This window comes from Bos mutus, chromosome 9 (genome assembly GCF_027580195.1).
Source record: "Bos mutus isolate GX-2022 chromosome 9, NWIPB_WYAK_1.1, whole genome shotgun sequence".
Taxonomy (NCBI): domain Eukaryota; kingdom Metazoa; phylum Chordata; class Mammalia; order Artiodactyla; family Bovidae; genus Bos; species Bos mutus.
Genome location: NC_091625.1, coordinates 88,983,830 through 89,006,408, shown reverse-complemented (window position 1 = coordinate 89,006,408; position 22,579 = coordinate 88,983,830). Strand labels below are relative to the sequence as shown.

At 39.5% G+C, this 22,579-nt stretch overlaps 1 protein-coding gene across 1 annotated transcript in view; it reads left to right on the top strand.

The window, feature by feature from the left end:
* The window catches only part of SYNE1 (spectrin repeat containing nuclear envelope protein 1), a 501,407-nt gene that overhangs the window by 289,123 nt on the left and 189,705 nt on the right, over positions 1 to 22,579 (top strand). Inside the window, 12 exon segments of the mRNA XM_070376885.1 lie at positions 623 to 767; positions 1,435 to 1,653; positions 2,434 to 2,693; positions 4,126 to 4,291; positions 4,632 to 4,787; positions 9,148 to 9,300; positions 10,179 to 10,361; positions 11,100 to 11,237; positions 15,149 to 15,334; positions 16,865 to 16,987; positions 17,576 to 17,758; positions 20,147 to 20,290. Coding sequence (XP_070232986.1) covers positions 623 to 767; positions 1,435 to 1,653; positions 2,434 to 2,693; positions 4,126 to 4,291; positions 4,632 to 4,787; positions 9,148 to 9,300; positions 10,179 to 10,361; positions 11,100 to 11,237; positions 15,149 to 15,334; positions 16,865 to 16,987; positions 17,576 to 17,758; positions 20,147 to 20,290 — 2,056 coding nt within the window.

Sequence of the window (22,579 nt, the reverse complement as noted above, 5' to 3'; positions counted from 1 at the left end):
TTTATACTCTAGTGAAATGGGTTTTCACATGGAAAATTTGAATCCATAAAGGATGTACATGGGCTTCCCTGGTGGCTCAAATGGTAAAGAATCTGCCTGCAATGCAGGAGACCTGGGTTTGATCTCTGGGTCGGGAAGATCTCCTGGAGAAGGGAAGGGCTATGCACTCCAGTATTCTTGCCTAGAGAGTTCCATGGACAGAAAAGCCTGCTGGGCTACAGTCTGTGGGGTCACAAGAGTCAGAATGACTGAGCGACTAACACACGAAGGAGGTACACCGGGGTTTCACTGAAGGCTTAGATGGTAAGGAATCTGCCTGCAATGCAGGAGACTGGGGTTTGATCCCTGGGTTGGGAAGATCCTCCGGAGAAGGGAATGGTAACTCACTCCAGTATTCTTGCCTGGGAAATCCCACAGACAGAGGAGCCTGGTGGGTTACAGTCCATGGGGTCACAAAGAGTCAGACATGACTGAGCAACTAAGAAGGAGCAGGAGCCCAAGGATGTAGATTATCATGTAAATTCATTCTCTTGAGTATCCCTAGACATGTTGACCTCAGAGCTCTTGCATAGAAATGTGTGATTTTAAGTTGTCTCTTGACTTTTGTTGGATTTTTTTCAAGATGTGCAGCTCAATGGCAGGATTATCAGAAAGCAAGGGAAGAGGTTATTGAATTGATGAATGAAGCTGAAAAGAAATTGTCTGAGTTTTCTTTATTGAAGACTTCTTCCAGTCACGAAGCAGAAGAAAAATTGTCAGAACATAAGGTTAGTTTGCTGTTGTTGTTTTTAATACTCTTGTCATTGTAGCTGTAACAGGTCTTTGCACTGTGGTAGTTCAAGAAACAAGTCAATAAATCCTGGTTCCCACGAGGGCTTCTTAAACAAAAAAAGGATGTGTTCAACCACATTTCAGAGCAATTTTAACTTAATTAAGTGCTGTCACTCATTTAGCATTCCACTGGAAAAGCATAGCTAGCTTTAAAAAGGTACATTCAGAGAAATTTGCTTCTGATAAGATGTGACACAGTAGATTTCAGTAAATACTTTCTGATGTAACTTAGATTACTTCAATTGAAATTCAAAAGTTAACAACTTGAGTTTCACTCATATATCACAGCAATATAAAGTTGAATGTGACATACTTAAATATTAAATTCTGTTCACTTATACTTTTGCTAATTTTAAAAAATGGGATAATGTCATTCAGATAGATAGCATGTCAACTTTTTAATAAGTATGCACTGTACTGCTTTAGAAAACTCACGCCTAACTCAATTACAAATTAAATGTAAAAGTAAGAATTAACAGAGGAAAATAAATGTATGTAGGAACATTTTCTTTTGCAGGTGATTTTGGACTTTACCAAAATCTGTTGAGTTTTTGAAAAAAATCATCTCTCCCTTCAACTTCTTTTCTCCTGTTCCCACTCCAGGCTTTAGTGTCAGTAATAAACTCTTTCCATGAGAAAATCGTGGCTTTAGAGGGTGAAGCTTCAGAACTGGAAAGAACCGGAAATGATGCCAGCAAAGCAGCCATAAGCAGGTCAACAACAGCTGTCTGGCAGCGTTGGACGCGGCTCCGAGCTGTGGCCCAGGACCAGGAGAAGTTACTGGAAGATGCAGTGGATGAGTGGACGAGCTTTAACAATAAGGTAATCACCATTACTGATGGGCTCAAAGTAGTGTCTCCTCACTGATGAGAATGTATCTTGAAAGCAATGTTTTGTCCCCTTTTTGAAATTGGCTTTATGAAAGTAAAAAACCTTTTTTAAAAAAATCTCTTATCTCCATGACTTGAAAACCAAATCATGAAATAAAATACATAATGCAGTGTGCAATTCGGTCCCAAGTCCAGGCCCATTTATTTTAATAAGAAAGAAAGAAACCAAGCAATTGCATATTGAGAGGAGAGCAACCCGATTTTGCCCCATTTGTGGGGTTCCTAGTGAAATTTTCTTTCCTGGCCCTGAAAAAGCACAAAACACTTTGTCTTTCCATGAAATAAGGAAGAAATTTAACTCATTTCTCAAATCATATTAATATCTTCTATTTTTTAAACAAGGTTCAGTGTTTTAAGCCACATCTTCCTTTGTGACTCAAAGGCACATATTCATGTTAACATAAATATTGAGAAGAGTCTTTCTCTTATCTGTTTAGTAAAAAATAAAATTAAACCCTTTTCTATGTTATGAAGTCCCTGATTGCCCTAACATTATTTTGAGATTAAATCTTGAAACCCAGAATAATAGAAGTGGTCTTTTCTTCCATGTTAAGAGAATTGTTCATGTTTTAGCTTCCCAAGGTTTAGAGTTGACACCGTTGTCTCTACTGTGCATCAGTGTTTTAGTGTCAAATGTGGCATTTGTTGCAATAGTCCTCTCTTTTTCATTTTATTTACTTTTGAACTTCATAGTGTGTGCATTTGTCATCAGGTTAAAAAAGCCTCTGAAGTGATTGATCAGCTGCAAGATAAATTACCGGGAAGCTCAGCAGAGAAGGCCTCAAAAGCAGAACTCGTAACTCTTCTTGAATACCATGACACATTCATCCTGGAGCTGGAACGGCAACAGTCGGCCTTAGGGATGCTGCGGCAGCAAGCGCTGAGCATGCTCCAGGATGGAGTCACACCATCCCCTGGGGGAGAGCCACCCACGGTGCAGGAGATCACAGCCATGCAGGACCGGTGCCTGAAGTAACTATACACCTGCCCTCATTCTCTGTTTCTAAACGTGGCCATGACCCAAAGGGGCAAATGGAGTCTTGGGGGAGCTCCACCATGTCGCCTTAAAGACATGGGGATCTATTCCTATCATCCTTGCTATCTAGCACATATCGAGTCATATTAGAAATGTAGTGATGAAGCACACAGATTCAATCTCTACCTTCAGGCAGTTTGCAGTCAAGCAGCAGAGGTAGACAGCTAAAGATACATTTAGGTGAAGTATTTAAAGGAAGCTAAGTGAAATCAAAGCAGAGGCAATTAACCTAGGAGAGGAGTCAAATCAGGCTTCCCCTCAGAAGGGATATTTAAGTTGAAAACTAAGCAGGTTTGAACCAGCCAGTGAGGTAGGAGGAGAGTTCTGAAGACAAGGAAACAGCAAGTAAGCCAGCTTGGTAGTAAGCACTTTTAAGGAACTCTTGGGTGATGGGGTAATTCATGAGAGATGAAGCTTGAAAGGTTAACAGTTGGGAGATATTGAGATTTGGTTTTGATAAATCTTGATTACTCAGTGGCTAAATTGGATAACAGAGACATTAGAGCAAGGATGATACCAAAGTCCAGGTAAATAAGAGTTATTTACTGATAGTGAATGTAGAGAAAGTTAATCTTAATGATATATAACCAGCTGGATTTACTTACTGGACCAAAGAGGAAATGTCACTGTATAGTTCAACTCCTGAATTGACTAATATTATGTGTGCTTAGTTGCTCAGTCATGTCTGACTCTTTGCGACACCATGGACAGCAGCTCACCAGGCTCCTCTGTCCGTGTGGATTTTCCAGGCAAGAAGACTGAAGGGGGTTGCCAGGCCCTAGTAATATATCACTCATATGTATCCCACATTCACCCCTTCAATTATAGATGAATTCAGGATAATCTGACTCCACTTATTCAGACTTTGCAACCAAATTATGTCAATTCAAATAAAGACTTATAATTTGGATGCTGAGCATTATTAGTCATACAATATCCAAAATTTGATTCTTTATTTAAAGGCTAGTCTCTAATAGGCACAAATATTCCAATTATACATTAATTTTTTAGGGCTGATGATTCTGTACCATATAAGTAGATTTCCAAAGAGGAAATTTAAAAAAATCAGACAATCTCCAGGTTATTTTAGACAGGAAAATGGATTGCAGTGTAGTGGCATGGGAGTATGTCAGCTCTCCATTTTCCAGGAATAAATCATTCACTTCACATTAAGTGTATTCTTGTTGTATTTAAAGTCAGTTTAAATGTTACTGAAAATTATCTGGCAGTTTGGGGGAAGTGTCTTTACTTGGAAAAAAATAGAAGGTTTTACTTTTTAACGTCTGTTTTTGACAATATGATGTCATGTACTGGAGGTTTCCTTTCATTTCAATCCATGTCTGCTTTCTCCCCTTAATGTTTCTAAAGCATACAGGAGAAAGTCAAGAAGAATGGGAAGATAGTAAAGCAAGAGCTCAAGGAACGAGAAGTGGTGGAGACACACATCAGTTCAGTAAAATCTTGGGTTCAGGAAACGAAGGAATACTTGGGGAATCCAACAATAGAAATAGATGCTCAACTTGAAGAACTTAAGGTACAAAATTAATTCCCTAGACTCATCATTTAAAAAAACAATGCTAATTTTAATCAGATATTCTTGTTTATATTCAATGAGATATTAAAGTGAAATCTTTTAGAAATGTTTTACGTGAAAGGCTCTTAGTGTTAGTTCATTGGACATTCTTTTGTTCCATATAAAGTGGACATGCTTCTTATTTAGAGACTAAGGAAATGTTTGTTTTTTGTAAATGTGTTTCTCTAATTTTACACTTAATCCAATTTTGAGGAACCATACATATCCTTGTTTCTGTACGTGTAAAAATCAATTTCCTTATCTGGCTCCTAGAAATTTCCTATGTTGATATTTCCTTCAGATTCTCCTAACAGAAGCCATAAATCACCAACAGAATGTTGAAAAAATGGCTGAAGAACAGAAAAATAAGTACCTTGGTCTTTATACTATATTACCTTCTGAACTCTCCCTTCAGCTAGCTGAAGTGGCTTTGGACTTAGGAACTACCCATGATCAGGTAAGCCTACAGTCAAGAAAGAGTAGCTTTCCATTCTTTATTGTCTCAGTACTCTTGTGTAACAGTGCAGGATTTTCAGTCATGTCTTCATGGAAACAGAGTTAAAAAACAGATCAGTATTAAACAATAATATTAAATTAAAGGTTTTATTCATAGGTGAGAAGCATATGAAATGATATTAAATGTAAACAATAACATCAAACATTAAAGATAATTTATATGATTTCCTTAACCTTTCCCCCCAAAAATAATTACTCAAAGAAACAAAGAAAGCAAGATATATTTCATGTATTCAACAAATATTTATTGAGTACCCAGTCTGCCAGGCACTCTTCTATTTGTTATTTTAGTTCAGTGGTTCAGCACGATGTAGTAGATGAAGATATTTGAATAAAAGGAAAACAGTTAAAAATAAAGTAGAATCAGGAATGAGATTTTTATCCAAAATTCATGCTGTAAGGTCCTGTATTTTATCTAGAGGAAGGTCTGTCAGTCTAACTTCCAAACAATCAAGGAAGGGAATGAAACATAATACATGTATATATATATATATTAAATCTTTTCTTTTTAAGGAAAGTGATACATAGCCATTCATAATACTTAGAACAGGGAGATTTTTATATTAGACCTCATAAGGAGGACACACTTCCATGTATTTCATGAAAATAGCTTCAGTAGCATCTGTATGCAAACATAATGGGTTTTAAGACCTTCTTGGTGGCCCAACGTTAAAGCAATTTAGTTAAAACTGGTCAGTAGAAAAAAGAGAAGATAGTTCTAAACTGCTACACAAAATGGAAAGTAGTATTGCACTATGGAAACTGTAACATCATGCAAGTGTGCTGCGCCTTTTGAACTTGCCAGTGTATGATGCAATGTGTTTAAAAATTCTCATCAAAATCCAATTCTACTGTATCATGCATTTGACCTAAATTAAAATGCTATTTTCTGTTTTAAATATTTAATTTACTTATTTGGTTTTTCTTCTTAGACTTTGGAGGGTTTGTCAGGAAGGATGACTTGTCAAGTTCAGATCTTAAAAAAAGAAGTGCAAATCTCATTTTTTTTTAACCCTCTGGATAAATTTCCCTATTATAAAATTATTCACATGCATTCCATTTATGTTAGCACTCAACTTAAAATAATGAAATTTAAAAAAAGGTATTCATTTCTTGATATATTTCCTTGCTACTGAGGAGATTTTACTTTGGCCACATGATGTGAAGAGCCAACTCACTGGAAAGGACCCTGATGCTAGGAAAGATTGAGGGCAGAAAGAGAAGAGGGCGACAGAGGGTGAGATGGCTGAATGGCGTCACCAACTCGATGGACATGAGTTTGAGCAAGCTCCAGGAGATGATGAATGACAGGGAACCCTGGCGTGATGCAGCCCTTGGGGTCACAAAGAGTCAGACAGGACTTCATAACTGAACAACAACCACAAAGGAGATCTGATTTGACAAAACATCTACTTCTGCCTCATTGACTATGCTAAAGCCTTTGACTGTGTGCATCACAACAAACTGGAGAATTCTTAAAAAGATGGGAATACCAGACCACCTTACCTGCCTTCTGAAAAATCTGTATTCAGGTCAAGAAGCAACAGTTAGAACTGGACAGAGAACAAAAACTGGTTCCGGATTGGGAAAGGAGTACACTTGCTTATTTAACTTATATGCTGAGTACATCATGCGAAAGGGTAGGCTGGATGAAGCAGAAGCTGGAATCAAGATTGCTGGGAAAGACATCAATAACCTTAGATATGCAGATGGTACCACCCTTATGGCAGAAAGAGGAATTAAAGAGCCTCTTGATGAAGGTGAAAGAGGACAGTGAAAAAGCTGGCTTAAAACTCAACATTCAAAAAAACAAAGATCATGGTATCTGGTCCCATCATTTCATGGCAAATAGATGGGGACAAAATAGAAACAGTGAGAGACTTTATTTTCTTGGGCTCCAAAATCACTGCAGATGGTGACTGCAACCATGAAATTAAAAGATGCTTGTTCCTTGGAAGAAAAGCTGAGAGAGTCAATTCTTAGGCAAACTGATAAGAAGTCTGGGGTCCTGGAGGAGGAGAAAGGGGCCTGGGGTTCTCAAGGAGGAGGAGGAAAAGACAAACTTAATTTTTTTTTCTCTACATTCCTTAGTCTTAGTCACATAAAATGTTTTTTTTTCTTCTTCTTCTTTAAGCCTAGAACTGATGATTATACAACAAACAACTCAGTTTATTGTGTACTAGGGATTATACAACAATGTATCCTGCTTGAGGACAGTTTCTCCTTCCTGAAAACCTTCTGACTAATCCTGAAATCTTAAAATGTAAATTATGGGAGTGGGTCTAGTAGGATCTTTCTATTGTTAAGTTCTAATCCTGTTATACTAAAATTTAAATTGTGGGAGTGGGTCTGGTCAAGTTTTAAAACTTGAGGCATTTTTTTAATTTATTGTAATAACTGCAAGGAGATCCAACCAGTCCAACCTAAAGGAGATCAGTCCTGGGTGTTCATTGGAAGGACTGATGCTGAAGCTGAAACTCCAATACTTTGGCCACCTCATGCAAAGAGTTGACTCATTGGAAAAGACCCTGATGTTGGGAGGGATTGAGGGCAGGAGGAGAAGGGGATGAGAGAGGATGAGATGGCTGGATGGCATCACCGACTCGATGGACATGAGTTTGGGTAAACTCTGAGGTTGGTGATGGACAGGGAGGCCTGGCATGCTGTGATTCATGGGCTCTCAAAGAGTCAGACATGACTAAGCAACTGAACTGAACTGAACTGAATAAGTAATTTAAAAAGTATATAACTCCCTTGCTAACACTAGTGAAGGGGGCACTCTCCGTCCCACTTCTGATGTCTATGTCCGAACCTTTCTCTGTCCCTTTTTACTTTAATAAAACTCCGCTACACAAAAGCTCTTGAGTGATCAAGCCTGGTCTCTGGTTCCGAAGTTAATTCTTCTTTGGAGATCAGGAATCCGATACTGTTCACTGTAAGCTATCAAAGCTATGACAACCTAGACAGGATATTAAAAAGCAGAGACATTATTTTGCCAACAAAAGTCCATCTAGTCAAAGCTATGGTTTTTCCAGTAGTCATGTATGGATGTGAGAGTTAGACCATAAAGGAGGCTCAGCGCTGAAGAATCGATGCTTTTATACTGTGGTGTTGGAGAAGACTCTTGAGAGTCCCTTGGACTGCAAGGAGATCCAACCTGTCCATCCTAAAGGAAATCAGTCCTGACTATTCATTGGAAAGACTGATGCTGAAGCTAAAGCTCCAATACTTTGGCCACCTGAGGCGAAGAACTGACTCATTGGAAAAGAACCTGATTCTGAGAAAGATTGAAGGCCACGATGGAGGATGAGATGGTTGGATGGCATCACCAAGTCAATGGACATGAGTTTGAGCAGGCTTCAGGAGTTGGTGAAGGACAGGGAAGCCTGGCGTGCTGCAGTCCATGATGTTGCAAAAAATCAGACACGACTGAGTGACTGAACAACAACAATATATTACAAAATGAGCAGCACAGTAAATCTAGTTAGTATTCAAAACTACATATAGTTGTAAAATTTTTTCATGTGATGAAAACTTTTAAGAACTACTCTCTTAACAACCTTCAAGTATACAACATAGGAATGTTAACTACAATCCCCACGCTACTATATATTACATCCCCAAGACTTAAAGATATTTTTAAAGGCCTTTCATTTATGTAAAGGAAATATTTCTTTACCATCTTCTCTTCAACATTATGAGCAAAATATAAATGTTTGTAATCACATTAAATTAAAGCCATTGGAAATGTATAAATATTAGCTGTTATTTTTTCATTTTCCTTTCCACTGGATGTGCTCAGGGTCACACTATAAGATGGTAATTGGAAGTTAGAAAAAGAGTTAACAGGTCATTAACAGCTACTCATGAAAAGGTGCACAGAAGAAAATATGTGTGCCTCCAGTTATCTGGAAGCGTTTTCCGTTTTATGAAGAAAAAGGCTTAGAAGAGTTTGTGTGTTTAGGATCACACAGTAAATGGAGAAGATAGAATTCAAACTCAGCTATCTACACTGCTATCTGTAAACATTTAATGAGTGAATCATTGTACATGTGTTGCTAGTTCCTTTGCTGAAATAGCAGCAGAAAGCGCAGTGAATACATAAAAATAGCAGGAAGTAAGGCTGCAAGGAACACCATGAGAGCTTGTAACTGCACATGGCTGGTTTGAGGAGTACATGGATACCAAAGCAGCACCGATGACCAATAATGCCTTTCGGCAACATCTGAAAATTGAAGTTATTAGTATTAATTATTCAGTTTTAACCATGATTGGTTTTCCTGTTTTTATTGATTGTTTAGATCCAGGACAAAGTAAAAGAAGTTGAACAGAGCAAGGCCATGAGTCAGGAATTCAGCCAGCAAATTCAGAAGATAGCCAGAGATCTCACAACTATTCTAACCAAGCTGAGAGCAAAGACAGATAATTTAGTTCAAGCTAAAACTGACCAAAAGGTAAGGAAGGGAAAGTGGAAATATAAGGGGTGCTATTCAATGCCTTAAAATATTTTGGGTGCATTAGTTTATTTTGAAGATATTAAAAAATAAATAAAACCTTTCTTATCAGGCTTCATCAAAACCAGACAATAAAGGCAGGCGGTTTATAGCTCAGTTTGTGAAGAATTTGCCTGCAATGCAGGAGACCCCAGTTCAATTCCTGGACTGGGAAGATTTCCTGGAGACCCTTCTGGAGTCTGGATAGGCTACCCCCTCCAGTATTCTTAGGCTTCTCTGGTGTCTCAGTCAGTAAAGAATCCACTTGGCAATGCAGGAGACTTGGGTTTGATCCCTGGGTTGGGAAGGTCCCCTGGGGGAGGGCATGGCAATCCACTCCAGTATTCCTGAAAGAGTTGGACACGACTAAGCGACTAAGCACAGCACAAAGAAATTTTATAAATATAATAGTATAATGTATTATCATAGTAAAACTGAATTCATAAATATGCATGTATATGTAGGTAAGAGGGAAGAGTGTCAAAGCCTAAATGATGGCTGAACTTAAGTACATATATACATTTCAAAATGAAGGATGTTCTTGGTACTTAAATCTGTGTTCTCACTCTGCCAATAAGTGAAGTGACTAATCCTTTTTGGGTGGGACAGAAGGAAAATTTTAGCTCTCTCAACCTCCTAGGAAATAAACACCAGTTACAAAACATCCTGCTCTTCCTTTCCAACCAAAGAAACAGAAATGAGCAGATCATAGTAGAATTTTTCTTTACAGTATTTGGCTTTTACAAAAATCATTTAAAATACAATCCTTCTGATTACAGAAAATCTGGGAAAATTTATTTTCAGTAGTCTAATGTGCTTTCTTTTTGATGACCATCCAGGTGCTAGGAGAGGAATTAGATGGCTGTCACTTAAAATTAATGGAACTGGATAAAGCAGTGCAAAAATTTTCTGAACAGAATGGCCAGCTAGGTAAACCACTGGCCAAGAAGATAGGAAAACTGACTGAACTTCACCAGCAGACCATCAGACAGGCTGAGAACCAGCTCTCCAAGCTCAATCAAGTATGCTCTCCAGACTGGCAATCAACATTCTCTATGGCCGAAATTCAATTTTCTGTTTTTTGCTTTTAAAAATAAGTGAAAAAATAATATCAACAATAAGAGTAATTTAAGTGTAGTTTATCTCATATCATGCCTGTATTCCTAAGATTTATTTATACATGTAAACCTGACTTCATATCAAACCATATTATAAATTCATTCACAAAGGTGTTCATATAAATGGACTTTTTTATGAATATATATATGTTTGTCTTTACTTAATCTTTACTGAATTGGTTCAGGTCACGCTTCATCATAATTGTGAGTATAGACTGAACTTTTGCAAATTGAGTATGTTGTTTTTCTGCAGTCAAATATGAGTTAAATCAGAATTTGCAACCAGTAAATTATGATATTGAAAGTTATAATCCCCACCTACCACCTCCTTACTCAGTGAAGGTAGAGTATGAAAAAGGGGAGAGAGAGCTATACAGAGTAATAAGAGATGAAAGTGGAGATTTTTTTTTAAGACAGATTATTCAAGCATATTAGGAAATTGGACTTCATCCTAACATCACTGGGAAGTCTTTAATAGGTTTTCAATAAGGAAATTATTTTTCATGATACCTTTAGATATCATAGATATTATAATGATCAACTGCCAGGATTGTTGTATCCAAAGAGAAATAGAAGACTGATTTCTAGCTCAAGAAGCAGAGTATCCATTTTTTATCTGACTGGTAATGATTTATTTTTCAGGCAGCATCCCATCTAGAAGAATACAATGAAATACTTGAGTTAATTTTAAGGTGGATTGAGAAAACCAAAATCTTGGTACATGGAAAGATTGCATGGAATTCTGCAAGCCAGCTTCGAGAACAATACATTTCACATCAGGTAACTTTAGCAAAAATAGTTTTCAAAAGGTAACTAAGAGGGTAATTTGATTTAACTGGCTAGATTGACAGAAAATTTGGAAGAATGTGATGAAAAATTATTGAAGATGCCAAGAAAAATGAAAGCCAAGGTAGCTTTAACAACTTGTCCTGGGGATTGACAAAAAAAAAAAAAAAGCTACCCATGAATAAGTAAATAAATATCCTCTATCACCTCTAAATTTTCCATTCCCCAAGACCAAAAATAATCATCCATGTAGTATCTTTTTTTTTTTTTTTTTGCAGCTTCTTTGAAACAATTGTACACAGGGATATGGTGGGAAATTCTACCCTTAGGAAGAGATGCAGGGACAGGTGGAAAGATCACAAGCTCTAGACTCAGACTGATGGGAAAACCAAGTCCTGCCACTTAGGGCTGTGTACTTTGGAGCAAACTACTTTGCTTTTTAGAATCCAGTCTTCTCATCAGTAAGATGGAGATGTAAATAATATGCATATTGCAGAGTTGTCACGAGGATCAAATGGTTTAACATATGTGCAATCATCAAGCACAACGCCTGGCACCTGTGGGCTCGGTCAGAGCCTGAATCTCATGCCTCCTCCTTCCAGCGCTTCCGCCTGGTCACAGGGAACTGACCTCCTGCAGGAAGTAGGGGCCAGCTGGAATAAGTCCACACCACATGGAGGCTGCATGACTTCACTTCCTCTGAAGTTTTCTCTTGGCCATATCATCCAGGAAATTATTTCATCTTTTTAAATTTAGGCTTGAGTTAGATATAGGTATCTTTTAGCCCCGTTATCAGGCCATCAAATACAAAATGGTCCTTGTTTAAGTTACATGGATATCCTCAAGTATGTTAGATTTTCTTTTTTGTTCTGATTTATGTATACTCGTGTCTTTTAAATACATCCCCTTTTCCATTTGTGTTGACAGAGTTCTAGATCAAAACCTCATTTTCCCCTTCTGGGAATGCTTTAACGGGCTCCTAATTAGTCTCCCTGTATTTATCGTTCTTCTCTAATCAATCTTGCACTCTCCTCTCAAGAAGTCTTTCTTAAACAATTGCAGAGTTGTTCTGTTTGAGGATCTGCATTATGCATTAACAGACAAGACGTAAGTTACAACTGGTTGTAGACAATGGAAAAATACTCATTAGAGATCTAGAATGCAAACTTAAAGCATTTTCATTGTCAAGTTAACACCATTATTTAAAAGCTCATATTTAAGGAAGCGAGAGCTCTCAGACACTGTTGGTAACTTGGTAAAATCTCTTTGAAAAACAGTTGGAAAATGTATCATGCTCATCAAAACACTACTGCTCTGTAATCCAAAATGTAGGACATTTTTTATATGAGTATTAATAACTATACTGAAATTTTAAAGAAAACTTAAGTAATGTTAAAAAAGGTTTTCTGAATAAATTTTTGGATTTAATAAGATATAATGTAGACCATGAAGGTTTTAATTGACCATGAAGGTTTTCTTTTTAGTTTTTAAAAATAGCCCCTGTTCTCATTCATTTATTTATTTAATAAACGTTTATAGAGTGCTTTCCAAAGCTAGGAATTTTGTTAGGCATTGGAATACAAAGAATATTCCCTGCCTTGCCCCAGGGAGTTGATAATTGAAGGGAGAAAAGAGATAGAGGGGGTTCCCAGGTGGTAAAGAATCCTCCTGCCAATGTGGGAGACCCAGGAGACACAGATTCACTCCCTGGGTTGGGAGGATCCCCTGGAATAGGAAATGGCACCCAACTCTAGTATTCTTGCCTGGAAAATCTCATGGACAGAGGAGCCTGGTGGGCTACAGTCCAGCGGGCCGCAGAGAGACATGACTGAGTGACTAAGCACCAGGAGACAGGTTAGATTAAGGAAGGAAAGAAACTGGGCATCCCGGGTGGCACTAGTTGGAAAGAACCTACCTGCCAGTGCAGGAGATGCAAGAGATGTGGGCTCAATTGCTGGGTTGGGAAGATTACCTGGAGGAGGGCATGGCAACCCACTCCAGTATTCTTGCCTGGAGAATCCCATGAACAGCAGAGCCTGGCAAGCTACAGTCCTTGGGGGTCACAAAGAGTTGGACACAACTGAAACGACTTAGCAGAGAGCAGCATAAGGAAGGAAAAGGTGACTCTGAGCTGAGTCCTGAAAGACACACAGCCTAAAATGCTCTGGAAAATCCCAGCAGAAAGAGGGAGGGGTGCTCTGCTTGGTGCACTCAGGAGGGGCTTTGCTGAGAGCTGGAAAGAGGCCAGAGAAGAGAAGACAAAGACAGGTCTTGAGAGCCTATGGAGTTCTTGACCTTTCTCCTGAAGTCACTCTAAGCCTTTGACAGACATTCTGCAGGCAAGTGACAAGCTCAGACTTACAGTTTAAGAAAGATGACTTAGAAGCCTGTGGAAGACAGATTGATGAAGGTAAGACAACATAGACAGTGGTTTCAATAACCCAGTAGACAGTGACAAAGTCTCACTTAGGAGGCTGAGAGGACAAAAATCAAGGGGCTTTACCTAGCGAGAATTCTGGACTTGGAGGCTTCTGGATTTGGGTAAAAGAGAGAGGAGCCCAGGATGGTTGGCAGGTTTTTCTGACTTGGGCAGCTGGCTGGGTTGGGTGCATCAAGGGCACAGGGGGACAGAGGTCAGGTGTCGGTGGTGACCTCACACAGATGCTCAGGAGAGAACTCAGCCTATATACAATGTTCCAGGAAGTTCTAGCATGTCTGCCTGCCTTAAGAATTAATGAAAACTGCCTTGAGTTTATCCAAAAACAATGCACAGAAAATGCATGTGTTTTAATGCCAGGCGAAAAAGATAGGAAATTGTAGGTATCTTATGATCTCAATCACCTAAAATTATACCCAAATTGAACAGCAGTTATCCTTTACTTAAAGTCATCCCTGGGGTATGGGATTGCGGAATATTTTATCTTCTTTATTTTTCAATATTTTTAAAGCTTTATTATATATGCTATATAATATGTGTATATGATATTGCAAAAGAAAACAATGTACTTTACTTTTTAAAAAAGGGATCTATTGCGAAAGAGTAATGTCCCACCTCCCGTTTCTCCTCTTTACACATCGCATGCCCCAGGAACTGCATGTTTTGTGCCCACTCACCTCTGTGCCTTTGCTTATGCTGTCCCGTCAGCATAAAAGGTCTTTCCTTTTCCTCTCCATCTGTACAAATACAAACATTCTCTGACTTAGCTCAGATGTGACTTTCCAGGAAGCCTTCTCCCAACCCTCGTACAGGTAATAGCACCTCTCATTTCCGGCATCCTTAACCCTTTCTTCTCTCTCACTCTACTCATACAATGCATATTATATGCTTATTATTCCACTCATATGATTGTTAGTCTCAATAGATGACGCTGCCCTGAATGCCAAGGGCTTTGTTTAATCCCAAATAGTTTCTACCCCTTTGTCTCACTTCAAGCATTTGAGTTTTATTTTCGTATCTTAGATCCATATATGCTTAGAGCTTAGCTATAGAATATGAGAGCTGAAAAGCAGCTCTTTAGTTGAATATGAGAAAAGAGAGGCCAGTGAGCTGATGAAGATACCCAATGCCTCAGAGCATCACCACTGCTAGAATATTCCTGTCCTGAGTAGCTTGGGGTGGCAGACTGAGCACTAGCCTTATGGTTCAACACATATGGCCTCAACAGATTGTTTACAGCTCCTGAACTTTGATTTCTTTTTCTCTGCAAAGGGGGTGACAGGAAGTGGGAAGCGGGCACAGGGCTGTGAAGTTTAAACAGAATAAAATACACAACCTACACAGTGTGCACGGGGAAATGTAAATCAAATCTCCTTATCCCTTTCCCAATCTGACGGTCTTTATACCATACTGTAGATTACCTCTTTACCTACCTATCAATGTCCTGGATGTTGATAATTCACTCTAGACCATGCTAGAAGAATCTGAAGATATTCACAATGATCTGGAAGCAATGACCGAGAAATTACAGTACCTCGATAGTGTGTACCATACAGAAACAATGTCTCAGCAAGTGGCAGACCTGGGACGGGAGACTGAGGAGCTGCGACAGGTGATCAAAATTCGTTTACAGAGTCTCCACGATGCTGCCAAGGTAAAAAAAAGAAAAAAGATTATTTAAATGGAAAAGTCTATCATTATGGGCTTCCCAGGTGGCACAGTGGTAAAGAATTCTCCTGGCAATGCAGGAGACACAAGAGATGCAGTTTCGATCCCTGGGTTGGGAAGATTCCCTGGAATAAGAAGTGGCAACCCACTTCAGTATTCTTGCCTGGAAAATTCTATGGACAGAGGAGCCTGGCAGACTATAGTCCAGGAGGTCGCAAAGAGTCCGACATGACTGGGCGACTGAGCACACACATCATTAAAAACAACAATGGCACATCCTTAGCAGTTCAGTGGTTAAGACTCTGTGCTGCCAATGCAAAGGACATGGGTTTGATCCCTGGCAGGGGAGACAAGATCCCCCTTGCTGTGGGGGGATGTTGTGACCATAAAATAAAATAAAATACATAGATACATTTTTAAAGTAAAAACAAATGGTGGCAGGAAGTGCAGGTAGATGCTCACCTCTAGTGAGCCTTCTTGACTATGAATGTTACCCTCTTATGCCTGATGCATGGTGAGGTCACACAATACCATACGTTGGAGTTTGAAGCAGACAAAGGTTTATTACAGGGCCGCGCAAGGAAGCAGATGGCTCATGTCCCAAAACCCTGTAACATCTCGAAGGGTTTCAGCAAAGCATTGTTAAGGCCAAATGAGGAAGGAGTTTTGAAGCATCTGTGATCAGCTCATGCACAATTCTCTGATTGGCTGATGGTGGGGTGACAGGGTGGTGGCTTAACATTATCAGTCCTTAAGCCCCAGGACGCCTGGGGCTGTGTGCTCTTAGTCATCAAGTAGTTAACACCATCCATTTGGTGGGAGATTTTAACACCTGTAAAACAAGTCAGGGAATTTACATCAGATACTATTATCTGGGTACTTCAAAGAGGAGCTAAAATAGAGGGTATAAGGGGAAGGGTCTGCCCCAGAAGGCCCTATAGGGGGTCATGCTATTCCTGAATCTGAGGTTCTTGGATGTCTTGAGGCAGAAAGAATTGAGTGAGAGATAAAGTTATAGGTAAGAAGTGGATTTATTTAGAGAGAAACACACTACACAGAGCATGGGCCATCTTAGAAGGTGAGAGAGAGCCCTGAAATATTGTGGTTCATTTTTATGGGCTGGGAAGTTTCATAGGCTAATGAGTGGGAGGATTATTCCAATTATTTTGGGGGGAAAGAATGGGGATTTCCAGGAACTGGGCCACCACCCATTTTTTAACTTATGATTGACCTCAAAACTGTTCTGGTGCTGGTGCAGGTGTCATTTAGATGCTAGTGTATTACCAAGAGAACATAACGAGGCTCAAGGGCTACTGGAAGTGAATCTTCTGCCATCTTGGACCTAGTTGGTTCGAATCAGTTTTGTCATGTCCTATGGCTATGTCATTGTTTTAATGGTTGTACCCCTCCCCCTTCCCTCTTGTTTCACTGCCTGTTTACATGATAGTAGTCTCCACCTATGACTTTGGACTTCAAGTGCTTATATGTCAACATTGATGTCACTCTTACTCTGCAGGATATGAAAAAATTTGAAGCAGAGCTCAGAAACTTACAAGTTGCTTTGGAGCAAGCCCAGACAACCCTGACTTCTCCAGAAGTTGGACGTCTAAGTCTCAAGGAGCAACTCTCTCACCGACAGGCAAGCAAAAATAATTCAGGGGAAATGAGGGGGGAGCTATATTTTTGAAAAAGAAAGGATAGTTAGGAAAAGTGATTTCTAAACTTATTGTCTGAGCACTGTATGCAGTATTAAAAAAAAAAATTCCTGGGAAAGTTTTTATAACTTTGGACAGACCTGTAATTTAGTTAATATCTCTTGCTTTTGAAATAAACTATTAAAATGTAAAATTTAAAAATATTTTAGAATATATCTTTTAAATGGGAAAAAAATTTTTTTTTTCTTTTTGGCTGTTCTGGGTCTTTGTTGTGGTGTGTGGGCCTCTCTTGTTATAGAGCACAGACTCCAGAGCACATGGGCTCAGGAGTTGAGGCACACGGGCTTCTCGAGTTGTGGCATGTGGGCACAGTTGCCCCCAGCATGTGGGATCCTGGTTCCCTGACCAGGGATAGAACCTGAGTCCCCTGCATTGGAAGGTGGATTCTTAACCACTGGACCACCCAGGAAAAATGTATATTTTATACCTACATACACCTTATATAAATAAATTGATATCAAATTGTATAAGTATAGAATTTTAAAATTTAGAATGTGAACTTGCACTTTCAGCATTTGCTGTCTGAGATGGAGTCACTCAAGCCAAAAGTCCACGCAGTGCAGGTCCGTCAGAGCGCGCTCCGGATCCCTGAGGACGTGGTCGCCAGCCTGCCGCTCTGCCACGCGGCTCTGCACCTGCAGGAGGAGGCCAGCCGGCTCCAGCACACGGCCATCCAGCAGTGCAACATCATGCAGGCATGTGCAGCCGGGCCAGCCGGCCTCTGCAGGCGGTCCCCACACCGCCGGCAGAGCAGCAGCAAATGAGTCATGGGCTGCTTTTCTTAGCGCTTGCGTGGGCTCAGCCATCAGAACACATCCAGAGTGTTAACTCTGACAGCTTGTTGTGATTATATAAAATAGGGACACGAAATGCTATCATTTAGATCACCCACAAATGCCTGGGGCAAGCTCTATTAAAAATATCTTTTGGTGAAAACTATCTTTAAGCAGCATATATATATATATATATATATATTATGAAAAACAACTTGTAAAGGTTAATTTTATATTCAATCATATATTTTTGTTATTATTCATCTGAAAATCATTTAGAACTTTGTAATAAGATTTTACTGCTAAGGCATACTACAGAGTTCGTTTTTTTTTTTTTTCCTTCATATTTCAGCTTATTCAGCTTATTTTATTGCCTGAGAAGTACACTCAGCTATAACTCTTAGTCCCTTCACCTAAGAGACCGATTATTTACTAGGAAGAAATGAAACTATCGCATATCGAAGAAATGAAACTATCTCATATCTGCTTTCAATTAGTATTTCACCTACTTTATCCAAAAATTGTATACATGCCCTCTCATTAAACCACTAATGGTCTATTTGGTCAACTCTTCTTGCATTATCTTATGATTTGTTAGACAGTAAATTGCTGAGTGTAGAAGTCACACTTTGTTGATTTTTTATATTGTATTGGAGTATAGTTGATTTACAATGTTGTGTTAGTTTTAGTTGTCTAGTAAAGTAATCAGTTATACAATATCCACATGTTTTAGATTCCTTTTCCATGTAGGTCATTATAGAGTATTGAGTGGAGTTCCCTGTGCTATGCAGTAGGTCCTTGTGTGAAAGTGAAAGTGTTAGTTGCTCAGTCATGTCCAACTTTTGTGACCCCAGGGACTTTGGCCCAACAGGCTCCTCTGTCCATGGGATTCTACAGGCAATAATACTGGAGTGGGTAGCCATTCTCTTCTCCAGGGGATCTTCCTGACCCAGGGATCAAACCTGGGTCTCCTGCACTGAAGGGAGATTCTTACCATCCGAGCCACCAAGGAAGCCCCAGGTCCTTATTAGCTATCTATTTTATGCATGGGCTTCCCTGGTGACTCAGATGGTAACGAATCTGCAATCCCAGTCTCCCAGTTTATCCCCCATCTTTCCCTCCTTTGTTTATTTTCTACATTTGTGACTCTCTGCTTTGTGAATAAGTTCATTATTTGTACCATTTTTTTTTAGATTCTAGATATAAGTGATCTCATATAATATTTGTTTTTGTCTGACTTACTTCATTCAGTATGACAACCTCTAGACAATCTCTACCTTTGTTGCTACAAATGACATACTTCATTCATTTTTTCTATCTCCTATTCCAGCACTTAGCTGAGTCCCTCACAGAATTTCCTTCACAGAAAAATGAAGTAATCATGTTTTTTGTACTACTTTTCTACCATGTTCTGGACCATAACATTGTCATCTTTAAGACAATAAAGAGAAGAAGGAGGATCTAACCACTTCAGTTCAGTTTGCTTCAGTTGCTCAGTTGTGTCTGACTCTTTGCCACCCCATGGACTGCAGCATGCCAGACTTCCCTGTCCATCACCAACTCCTGGAGCTTGCTCAAACTCATGTCCATCAAGTTGGTTGTGCCATCCAACCATCTCATCCTCTGTTGTTCCCTTCTCCTCCTGCCTTCAATCTTTCCCAGCTTCAGGGTCTTTTCCAGTGAGTCAGTTCTTCGCATCAGGTGGTCAAAGTATTTGGAGCTTCAGCTTCAGTTTCAGTCCTTCAGATGAATACTCAGGACTGATTTCCTTTGAGATTAACTGGTTTGATCTCCTTGCTGTCCAAGGGACTCTCAAGAGTCTTCTCCAGAACCACTATGTTCGGCCAAAGGTGGCTCAGACAGTAAAGTGTCTGCCTGCAACGCAGGAAACCCGGGTTCGATCCTGGGTTGGGAAGATCCTCTGGAGAAGGAAATGGCAGCCCACTCCAGTACTCTTGCCTGGAAAATTCCATGGACGGAGGAGCCTGGTAGGCTGCAGTCCATAGGGTCGCAAAGAGTCGGACACAACTGAGCGACTTCACTTTCAAGACTCTCAAGAGTCTTCTCCAGCACCACTATGTTCAGTCCATCAATAATCTTGACAAAATGTTTTAGAGAGAAGGCTCTGAAACATCAGCAGAAAATTGGGAATTTGAATCATCTAGGAATTTTCCCCATCATTTTTTTGCTCCCTTGACTCATGGGTAAATAGACATTAACACCAGAGTTTGTCAGAAGCAGCACAGAGGCACACACACAGTTATTGGTATCAACAGATAATCGTCTGTGCTTTTGTTTTTTCCTTCAAAGGAGGCTGTGGTGCAATATGAACAATATGAGCAAGAAATGCAGCACCTCCAGGAACTCATAGAAGGAGCTCACAGAGAGATTGAGGATAAGCCTGTGGCCACCAGCAACATCCAGGAACTGCAAGCCCAGATTTCTCGGCATGAGGTAAGACAAGCCAAGTTCAAGGGCAAGGCCCTGGCGTGATGAGAATATGTGATTGGTTTTTAGCATAACATGTTGGGGCATAATATGTTGGGTTCTTGGAGAGCTTCTTTGGCTGTCTTTGCATTTTGAGTGCTATTTTTGCTGATGTTCTCTAAGACCCAGTAGCATGAGTCCTCCACTTAATTCCAAAACCTCTTGATCCAACATTCATGACATGTCTGTCTCCACCATGACCCACTGACTGCTTCCATCAGAATTCTCACAATTCATACACCAAAACACACTATCCTCCCTGTCTTCTTTCTTTATTTATTTATTCATTTGGCCTCTCCATGCTGCATATGGGATCTTAATTCCCCGACCAGAGATTGAACCTGTGTCTCCTGCACTGGAAGTGTGGAATCTTAACCACTGGACTGCCAGAGAAGTCCCTGTACTCCCTGTGTTTACAGATTATAAGGAACAGCAGCGCTCAAAGCCTTGCTGCTTTGATGGCCCTCATTAAAAAGAAGGGATATTTCATGTTAAAGAGAAAATCATTGCTCTTTCACATATAGGTCATTTCACCTCCTTTTCCCAAAATCAGTGAAAGGCTTATATTGTTGGTTTTGATGATTACTGTGTTATGACTCAGCAGCTTTTTCATTTTCAGATATGCCTCCTTCCTTGTATCTTTGGCATACAAGGTCATAATGAATGACCTTGAGGACTTGAACACCTTTGTGCAAACCTGGTCTCAGAGGTCATATACCTCGAGTGTTTCAGTTCCTTCAGGAGAGCAGTGACTTTCCTTTCCTGACTTGTTAAATCCTGTATAGGTCACAATGACTCTTTCCTTGGTGGCTGATTACAGCATCATGAATTTTGGAAAGTTACTAGAGGAGGGTGTGTCTTCTTTCTCTGTGCCAAGGGTAGACATTTAGCTTATCCTCCCATCTACTCTATTTAAACTGTGTTTTCATAAGAGCCCAAACCAAATATCATAGTAAGGTTCTCATAAGATTCAGTTGTTGAATTTTTCGCAATTGTTGTTAAATAATTGTTGGAAAATCTCACTCCCCCCGCCTTGGCAAATGCAGTTCTTTAACTTCTTGTCACAGCCAATGCATCACATTCATGTATGATTTATAAAATAATGTAAATAAATATCCTACCTCCATTTACTCCTACACTGTAGATAATCATCTATGTTAACTATTCATTTCTCTTCTGTCACTGGTTAAATGAAAAGATGTTTTGCAAATACGTGAAAACTATATATAAGGCATACATTAGACTTCATGCTAAGTCGCTTCAGTCGTGTCCGACTCTGTGTGACCTCATAGACAGCAGCCCACCAGGCTCCTCGGTCCATGGGATTTTCCAGGCAAGAGTACTGGAGTGGGGTGCCATTGCCTTCTCCATTAGACTTCATAATACACATTTATTCTGAAACTACTTTTAATCCCACATCATAAGATCCAGAATTTTGTTGCAACAACTTTTCAACCACAGCAAATACTTTTTTTTAATCTATCTGGAATGACAATAATTATCATTACTATAGATTTTTTGTTGTTTTATGTGTTTTAAGACAGTTTACAGTGTTTTCCAGATTATCTTTCATAAAAACCCGATGAGCTTAAGAATTTGTGTGGGTGTGAATTGTCTTCATTTTACTGATAAGAAAACAAATTAATTTTTTAGAATGACTTCTTAAGTTTCCAGATGTAGTAGCTGATAGAAAACAGATTTTAATTTGGTACATTTTGGGGACTTCCCTGGTGGTCCAGTGGTTAAGACTCAGAGCTTCCACTGCAGGGGGTACAAGTTCAATCCCTGCTCAGGGAGCTAAGACTGAAAAAAAAAAAAAAAGAATGATGGTGTAGGAGAATACATGACTTGCCAGCTCTCAGCAGAGTCAGCCATAGACTGTCCTCTGGCTCCTGTTCAATGATCTGTTCATTTTGTCGCGTCTTCTCCCAGTTCTAAACATTAGTGCAGACCTGTGTTAGTCTTGGCATGTGATTTAGAGTGCATTTGCATGTTTATAATGACAGAGTCCTGCATCAGGCTCATTGTTTGTGTAAAACAAACACAGGAAGGAAAGTGCGGTGGAGGGCAGTCGGGGTGGAGGTGGGGTTGGGGGAGTCGTTGGGGAAGCCCGATTTAGAACAGGGAATTCTGGGAGAATGTTTTTTCCTGTTTTTTTTATGTGTGTGTTTAATGGATTTTCATCTTGAGGTGAGGCTAGTTTCCATATAACTTTAACTCATAAAGATGACTAATCATTTGTTTATTTCTAGGGAA